The sequence below is a fragment of the Vigna unguiculata genome, chromosome 1 (genome assembly GCF_037176805.1).
Source record: "Vigna unguiculata cultivar grain cowpea cultivar isolate G323 ecotype 2 chromosome 1, ASM3717680v1, whole genome shotgun sequence".
Taxonomy (NCBI): Eukaryota; Viridiplantae; Streptophyta; class Magnoliopsida; order Fabales; family Fabaceae; genus Vigna; species Vigna unguiculata.
In genome coordinates, this window is record NC_140792.1 from 12615369 (window position 1) to 12625245 (window position 9877).

The following is a 9877-nucleotide window of genomic DNA, read 5'->3' on the forward strand; positions in this document are numbered from 1 at the left end:
GAAACCATTTCCGGATGTATAAAAAATTGAGGTATTCTCTAGGCAAAACTTCCGACGCTGTGAAGAACGTGTGTCTACTCTTCTAGACATGTATGGAGTAGCTATGGCTCTCTCAACTTCAAAACTTGACGAATCCAGTGCCAAACGACGTTGGCAAGAACGTGTGTCTACTCTTCTAGACATGTATGGAGTAGCTATGGCTCTCTCAACTTCAAAACCTGACGAATCCAATGCCAAACAAGTTGAAGATTGGACTTATGCAAACAAGGTATGCCGACACACCTTACTTAGCGCCTTGTCTAATGATTTGTTCGATGTGCATTGCTCATATAAGGAAGCGAAAGAAATTTGGGATTCATTGATTCTCAAATATACTGCTGAGGACGTCGTCCGACAAATGTTCGTCATAGGGAATACTACCATTGGGAGATGATCGAAGATAAAGACATAAAGATTCAAATCAAAGAATATCACAAGTTACTTGAAGATATCAGAGCAGAGAACATAAGCGAAAGAAATTTGGGATTCATTGATTCTCAAATATACTGCTGAGGACGTCGTCCGACAAAGGTTCGTCATAGGGAATTACTACCGTTGGGAGATGATCGAAGATAAAGACATAAAGATTCAAATCAACGAATATCACAAGTTACTTGTAGATATCAAAGCAGAGAACATACTCCTGCCTGATGAGTTTGTTTCAGAACTTTTGATCGAGAAATTACCGTCATCCTGGACTGACTATAAACAACAGCTGAAACATAGACACAACCAAATGACGCTTCAAGAGCTCATTACACACATCATAATAGAAACACCAACATGAAAGAGAGTGTTACTGCAAGGGCCAAAGCTTTATCCGCAAAGGCAAATGTGGTAGAAGACAAACTTGCTTTAAAAAGGTACGAGAACAAACCTGATCACAAAAGGAAAAATAACTTTCAAAATTCCCGTCCCAATGGATCTAACCCCGTCTTTAAGAAAAAGGGTAATTGCTTCGTATGTGGGAAGCCAAACCATCATGCACCTTAGTGTAGGCGTAGAGCAAGAAACGACAATCCTCCTAGGGCAAATATAGCCTAAGGGGAAGATGATACTATAGTTGCGGTCATTTCTCAAGTAAATCTGATTACCAATGTGAGCAAATGGGTGGTAGACTCTGGTGCTACCAGGCACATCTGTGCAAACAGGAGTGCTTTTACCTCCTACACTAGTGTAGGGGATGGAGAAGAACATGTTTATCTTGGTGATTCTAGGACAACTCCAGTCATTAGAAAAGGAAAGGTTCTTCTAATACTCACATCTGGGAAGACTCTAGCCTTGAGTGATGTGCTACATGTTCCCTGTATCAGAGTTAATCTAATCTTTGTAGCACTACTGGGAAAAGTGGGGGTTAAAGTGTCATTCGAATATGACAAGATTGTAATGACAAAAAATAATGCTTTTGTGGGGAAGGGATATTGTGATCAATGTCTCTTTGTACTCAATATTTCAGAAATTATAAATGAATCATGTTCTTCTGCTTATATCGTTGACTCATATGATATGTGGCATGCTAGATTAGGACATGTGAATTCCTCGTATGTTATGAAATTGCAACGACTAGGATTAATTAATATGCATGATAAACAAAGTGGTAAATGTGATGTATGTGTAGAATCCAAAATAACTAAGAAAACATGTTATCCCGTAGAACGTCAAACATAATTGTTAGGGTTAATTCATATTGATCTAGCTGATTTAAAACAAACCATGTCTAGAGGTGGTAAAAATTATTTTGTAACCTTTATAGATGATTATTCTAGATACACCAAAGTGTACTTAATCAAACGTAAGGATGAAGCCTTTGATGTGTTTTTAACTTATAAAGCAGAAGTAGAAAATCAATTGAATAAGAAAATTAAGAGGATTAGATCAGATAGAGGTGGTGAATATGTTTTATTTAATAACTTTTGGGTGAAAGAAGGATTACTTTTACTCAGAAACCCAACATAGATTACTTTGATACCTTTGCCCCTATGACTAGGAGTTCCTCTATTCGAGTTTTGTTAGCTCTAGCGGCTACCCATAAGCTAGTGATACATCAGATGGATGTTAAGACTACTTTTCTGAATGGTGAATTAGAGGAGGAAATTTATATGACTCAACCTGAAGGGTGTGTTGTCCCTGGTCAAGAAAATAAGGTGTGCAAACTTTTAAAATCTTTGTATGGGTTAAAACAAGCACCAAAACAATGGCATGAAAAACTAGATTATGTGTTACTTTGTGATGGTTTTTCACCTAATGATGCTGATAAATGTTTGTACTCTAAATCTGAAAATGATGAATGTGTCATTATATGTTTGTATGTGGATGACATGTTAATTTTTGGTACATGCATTGATATAGTCTCTAGAACTAAATTGTTTCTAGGATCTAAGTTTGAAATGAAAGACATGGGTGAAGCAAATGTGATTTTAGGTGTTAGAATCATAAGGAAGGGAGATAGTATATTACTATCCCAGGAACAATACATTGAGAAACTTCTTAGGAAGTTTGGATATTATGACTTTAAACCTGTGAGTACCCCTTATGATGCTAACTTTAAATTAATGAAAAATAGAGGAGAATCTATTTCTCAACCTCAGTATGCCTAGATAATTGGGAGCTTACTACACTTAATGAGCTTTTCAAGACCTGATATTGCTTATGCAGTAGGTAGACTGCATAGATACACTCAATGTCCTAATCAAGAGCATTGGAATGCACTTGGAAGGCTTATGAGATACTTAAGAGGTTCAATGGATTATGCCATTGAATATAGTGGATTTCCCTCTGTACTAGAAGGGTACAGTGATGCTAACTGGATCTCTGATTCAGATGAGACAAAGTCCACTAGTGGTTATGTATTCACACTTGGGGGTGGTGCGATTACATGAAGATCAGCCAGGCAAACAATTATTGCAAGATCAACAATGGAATCTGAGTTTGTTGCTCTCGAAATGGCTGGTAGTGAGGTTGAGTGGTTGAAAAACTTCTTAGCAAACATTCCTTTAGGAATGAAACCAACCCCATCTGCATCTATACATTGTGATTGCCAATCGACAATAACTATAGCTAAAAAAAAACTATAATGGAAAGAATAGACATATACAATTGAGACATAATTTGGTTAAGCAACTGCTAAAGAGTGGAACTATTTCCATTGATTATGTGAAGTCAGAACGAAATCTAGAAGATCCCCTGACAAAACCCTTGGGAAGAAATATGATTTTAGAAACATCAAGGGGAATGAGACTTAAGCCACTTGCAAACAAACAAGTGATGGTAACCCAACCTTAGTGATTGGAGATCCCATGAATAAGGTTCATATGGGTAAAAACAAGTCACTTGTTAGTTTTGATAGCACTAAATTCATTTTAAATCAATTATGTCCATTTCTATGGTGTATGTGAAAGTGCTAGAAACTACATTATTGAGAGGTTAAACTTTATAAATTAAAATTCGTTGTGGTATAAGAATTTTATTTTAAACAAAGTTTTAATGATTTTCATATCCCTTACGGGTGGTGTATGATTTACAGCATACACTTGATGAAATCACCTATATGAGTGTCAAGTGGGGTTGCTTGTATGAGATCTTGGCATGATCTCTAGAGTACTCATGAATACCGAGCACGCACATGGCCTAATAAGCGTAACACAACGTTAACAGCAAGAATTGTGGGGGTGTATTGTGATTAATAAACCACTAACACACATCAAGTGTTGTTGGTTCATATAGCTTGTTATACCATCTACACTGTGAGTTAAGTTTATCTGTCTAGGACTGGTTCATATAGCTTGCTATACCAGCTCCGATGCATTACATCTTATGAGACCCAAAATTTTCTTCTTTCAATCTTTCTTTTCTTATCTTTTGCAATGTTTGGGGGATTGTTGTATACAAACGTTATTATTCCATTTCAAAAGATGTGAAACGACATTTTAATGTTACATTGCTGCACTCATAAATTTTCATTTTTCAGTTTGGATTTGGCCATAATGTTAAGGTTTTGATTGTGGTTTTAAAAGATTACCGTTGCTTTCTCAGCTGGGCATGGGTTTACATGCTCCTCCCCCATCTATAAATAGATGTCATTTTCCTCTTCCAAAGACACACCACTTGAGCTTTCTTTCTTCTCTTCTATATCTTCTACTATATTTTCTAGTTCTTCTTTCCCTCCTTATTCTGGGTCTAATTATTTACTCTTTCAAGAGTACTTTCTTGCTAGTTCTGAGATCCTCGAAAGATCCGAGAAGTTCTTGTTGTATCCTGGGGGCTTGCGCAATACACTGCGGATAAGTCCTTAAGGACAGTGATTTTACATGCCTCAGGAAGTATTTTTTATTCGTGATTTGTCAGTTCTTTACAACGCAAAATTTATGCAGGGAGCATGTTAATCTATAATAGAAGTGCATGTTAATCTGATATGTTTTGAAAAACTTTGAAAAACAAGATACAATTAACCGTAGGGAGCTTAACATGCACTTCAAAGAAGCAAGGATTATAGAGGTGACACTTCTTTTCAAGGATTAGTTGTAGTTTAATTGTCGGTTGATTTGTTTTTTAGATTGTTGAGTTAACTTATTAATCAATTTATGTTAAATAAGTAATTTAGATTATTTGGTTTGTATGTATATATAAACATCTCTGCACCTTTTTCATTGTCATGTTTTGATGTTGTTGAAAGAAATAAGGCTAAGTCTGATACTGCAGATGTCTTTGTGTCCATGTTAATAGAAAGAAGGTAAATCAATTTTTACATTCACATATTATTTCCTTTATGCAATGGCATATATTTTCATCTCAAATAATTTTAGTTAAACCTTTGTTCTTATCTGAGAGAACACAAACCTCAGTAGATATGCTTGCCATTTGGATTGTTTTTTATTCTATTTTATCTACGTTGTGCTTATTAATTTGAAATTATACTAAAGAATTTCTATTATATCGTTGTTTTGTTTCTCCAAAAGCATATGCCTTATCTTTGTTTGGTTAGGCCTTATGATATTGAGTCTAAAAGGAGTAACAATATCTCATGTCTAAGATTATGGAAATTCAGCCATGTGAATCTTAATTTTGCTACCTCCTTCCTATATAAATTATAAATTAAAAAAAGTAAAATGCAACACCTTTTACATTTTGTTTTCAGAAAATTTTTCAGTTAGTAGAGTTTATATTAGTTTGATTATATAGTTCTTTTTCTGTTTCGTTCATCAGCTCAAATTATGAGGAATTGGTACAAAGTGCAAAAGTTTTGACATGAATTTTATGGAATTGAAAATTTATATAGTTAAGAAGAAGAGATCCTACGGAGAGCAAGAAATGTGTGTGGAGGTGGAAGAAACGGCTTGCACAAAAAGAATTCCATGGTCCTGACATTATTTGAAAGAGAAATGAAAGAGAAATGAACTGGGAGATTTAATTATGTAATCCAAGACAATATGACTATTTTTGGTTTATAATATTTTATTCTTATTAAGTTTTTTTATTATTGGATTGAAGATCGGATAATTAAGAAGTAACGTATCTTGCAAATTATTAAAATTTTGATTTTACCTAAATTTTATTCTCTTTTGCAAAAATTTAGATTTATTTTGCTTTTTTGTTGTCTCCTTAGGAAAGAAATGAAGGAGGTTTCTTTTGTTTTTATTTTCTTACTTCAAACTATAACAAGGTGATTCTTTTAAGTTGCAACTTACTACTGGTTGCTACCTTTCTATTTTCCTGGGCATATAGTGTGCTGCATAACATGGAGTATATATTGGTGTACAATATTTTCCATGCAACATTTTTCTTATGATATTTTATTCACTTCAAATGAAAAACAGTCATGTTAGTTCATAGACTTTAACAAACCCTCCACACGTCGACTTGAACCAAAATTTTAGGGAGGACAAATTATATTTTTTATACATAAATTATTTTTTTATATTTAAAAAAATTATTTCCTCACATTATTTTCTCTATTAAAAACAAGCATACATGATAATAGAATCCAAAAAAATATGATAATATATATATATATATATATATATATATATATATATATATGAAAGTGTAATATAAAGTTTATTATCAACAATCATATATTAAAAACAACAAAAGTTACTATAGGTAACTTTTAAAAACTTGAATAATTGAATCAGAAATGAAGTTTGTTGTAATATCTCTTGCAATATAGATTATCATAGTCCTTGCTATAAAAACTTTTAAAACCTATAAAAAAACACTCAAAAAAAGATAAAACATGTTGATGACAATCAACTCAATGTCAATTAGACTTCAAACTAACAATGAAAACATTTGAGTTAGGTCGTCCTCTTGGTTTTTTACTAAAAAGATAGTATGATAAATGATGAGTTCAAATTTTTGCCCTCATTTAATATTTAAATTTAGGGATTTAATTGAATTTTCTGTGCTTAAAGATTGATTTAATTAGGATTTGTGATTATTGGTAAAAGTGCCGTAAAAATTGATTTTAGTTGCATAAAATATTATTGGATATTCTAACATTTGTTAATGCAGCTGGAATTTATTTTTGGTCATTAATAGTGTGGATTTGAAATATTCAAAGTTACAAAATAAGTCCAAAATCAGAGGAAATTCTGGAAAAGAATAATTCAGGAGCTAAATGCACCCCCAGATTTTATTTGCACACTCCTTCTAAAGTGGTCCACCAAAAACCTGTTCTGCACCCCAGTTTTCACTAAGTTGCACCCCTCCTACCACTTAAAGTTCATTCACTCAGATGCTACCATGTGGCAATCCTCAACTTTTAAAATTGGCCAACCAGAACAAGCCATGTGGCAACAATCCTTGCACTAACAAGCTGTCCAATGGAAGGCTGCCACGTCATCATCTTCATCTCCCAAAACAGAAACCCTAATTTTCCTCAAACCCTAGCCGCCACCATCAACCTCCACGGCAGCCGCCGCCGTTTCTGACCACCGTTTGGATTCACGACGCACCAGCAAGATCTGTAGCAACCACGCCAGAAATCGCATCACGCATCCATGGCAGTACCATGAGCTTCATCACTGTTCCACCTTCGAACAGATCTGCGCCACCACAGTTTCGTGCACCTGAAAACGCAGGAACCACGTCGCCGGAGAAGAGAAGATTTGAAACCTGCACTGCGCGAGCTTCCAACGCACCTGCAATCTCCATCTTCTCGCTGCCAACTTCACCACCTTCGAAGATCTCGCAGTAGCACCACTTCCTCGCAAACACCATAGATCTGCACCTGCAACCATGTTCACAACAGCACCAGCGGAACAGCGGAACAGAGGAAAATGCGAATCAGTCGAGCCACCGCGAGCAACATCAACACAGATTCGAACCAGTCATGCACCTGCACCACACTTGGAAACGAAGTAGCCATGGCAGCATCCACTTGCAACAGAAACGCGAATCCATCTCGACAACTGTAGCAGCTGTTCGAACCAATCTTTGTACTCGTAGCAGCCACCGTGAATGCCATCCCTGTGCCTGATGTAGGCTTGACGCGAGCACACCATGCCGTCAGACCACCATGAGTCACCACGCCAATCGCCAGAACAACACCATCGCACCACCGCGCCTTCGCCGTCAGATGCGCAACCAAGGGAGGAAGGAGGAAAGAGGAGTAAACCCTAATTCTGGTGAGAGTCTCTGCGCCACGTGTCAGGCTGCTATTGGACATTCCAATTGGTCAACTGGTCAACTCTGGTGAAATGGTCAAAGTTAGCAATCAACTCTGGTCAAAACTGCAAAAATGGTTAAATAAGAGGGGCAGAATTGGAAATTTGGCAGAAATTAAGTTGCTAATTAATTAAATAAAAATAAAAGATTTTAGCAACCGACAAATAAATCCCAAAGTCCAGTTGAAGCCTATATAAAGAGACTTAAGGGAGCAGAAGGAGAGGACTTACAACTTAGAACTCTCTGGTTTTGGCAGAAGCCGTCATCCATCACATCTCTCATTCTCTCTTTTCTTTTTATATTTCTTTCCTTCATATCATCATGTATTCCATCAAAGCCATGAAGGGCTAAGCTTTTAGGGTTGATTCCACTGTAATTTCTTAAATGGATTTTGAGGTTAGATGAATTTATGAGTTTGTTATCTAGATTATTTTTATGGTTTTTGTTTATCTATATCCTTTGCTTCTTAATCGAATAGAAAATAATGATTTTAAATCTACATGCATGCTAATCATATGAGTTAAAAGGTTTTTAAATTAAATTGAGACTTTACTTTGATTTTATTTAGAAACTTTCATTTGATTAAATAAGTTTTTGCGAATAATTGAGATTGTACTTTGATTAGAGGTAATTACTTTAACTAAAATTAGTCAAGACTTTACTTTGATTAATTAAGTTTTCTATTTGGTGAAGAAACAAAGGAATAGACAAGATTAGGCATAGTAAAATTTAATTGAGATTGTACTTTGATTGAATTTACTATGGATAATCTAAAAATTCTCACTTTTAATTGAGACTGTACTTTGATTAAAAGTGAGAATGCCAACAAATGAATCGAGTCTTTACATTGATTGATTTGTAAATCAAGAACAATAATTAATTTAACAATAATCTCTAGATAACCAGTGAAGAATCTTATTTAGGAAAAGCAGTGGAATTGACCTATTTATTATTACTGTGTTTACAATCTTCCATGTCATTTTCTTTGCATATCAAAACCCCTATTTTTATAGTTGCTAGTTTTAATTGCATTTTTAAGAATCAAATATTTGAGATCAATTCCGTATTCGTTGTGAGACGACTCAGGGTTATCTTAACCCTAACTATTTTATTCACTACTAATTTGGCAATACTGAAGTTGCTAAAGTTAAGTAATGGTAATTTGATCGCCTAACGACAGCGATATCAATAAACAATATGCAACATCTTTTAATAGCAAATACCGAATACTTTAACCATGAAGGAAATAAGCTAAACCATGTGTGTTGATATCTTCTTGGATAACCATCTTTACTAGACAACGGATAGTTTTCTAGATGCATTTGATATGGATCCCATTTTAGATAAGTCCTTCGTACCTCATCAATTTGATTTGGTAGGTATTGCCAAGTTTGAGGACGTTTACCTGGATCACGTTCTAAAGCATTTTCAAATTCATATGTAACTCCTCAATTTTGTTATGTTGCCGTTTGATTTTGAAAATGATAAGAGATTGAGGATAAAATTTGGAATAGAAAGAAAAATAGAAAAAGAGATGGAGGTACCGAAAATAAAGAAATTAAATGAAGAAGTAAAATAAATTACAAAAAGAAAAGAAAAACCTGATTTTTAAATTTAAATAAAATTTTTTAAAATTAAATTACATAAATTTCATATATATATATATATATATATATATATATATATATATATATATATATATATATATATATATATATATATATATATATATATATAAAAGAGAAAAAAACCTTCGGGGAGCCGTGGCTCCCCTATGTGAAGCTTAAGTTCCACCCCTGAATATCTTTTCTATTTATTTATTCCACATTATTAACAAACATATATGTTTTTATCCTAATTATATATACTAAAAGTTATATGTCTATATTTTAATTTTAGAGATATAAGTTAATTATTTTAATAGTTAAATTACTTGAATTATAAGGAAAATAAAAATCAGTATGCAAACTATAATTTTAACTAATAAGTATAGTAAATACAATTTTTACACTTTTTTTAAATATATATTTTGTCTACTAGAATTCGATGAGTGTACAATTTTTTAATAAGGTAGGATGAAAAATGTAACACCCTATTTAAATATTAACATAATCAAATGGAATATTACACAGGATAACATAAATGGCCAATTTGCGGAGTATCAAGTCACTCC

The 9877-nt window shown here is 33.9% G+C and overlaps 1 protein-coding gene across 1 annotated transcript; it reads right to left on the reverse strand.

Moving 5' to 3' along the window:
* Positions 1 to 6516: 6516 nt before the first annotated feature.
* LOC146888710 (uncharacterized) lies at positions 6517 to 7830 on the reverse strand. The gene is made up of 2 exons (XM_085665463.1): positions 7376 to 7830; positions 6517 to 7267 (listed from the first exon to the last, which is right to left on the reverse strand). The coding sequence occupies exons 1-2, from the start codon at positions 7438 to 7440 to the stop codon at positions 6982 to 6984; spliced, it is 351 nt and encodes a 116-aa protein (XP_085521589.1). The 5' UTR covers positions 7441 to 7830; the 3' UTR covers positions 6517 to 6981.
* Positions 7831 to 9877: the final 2047 nt, after the last annotated feature.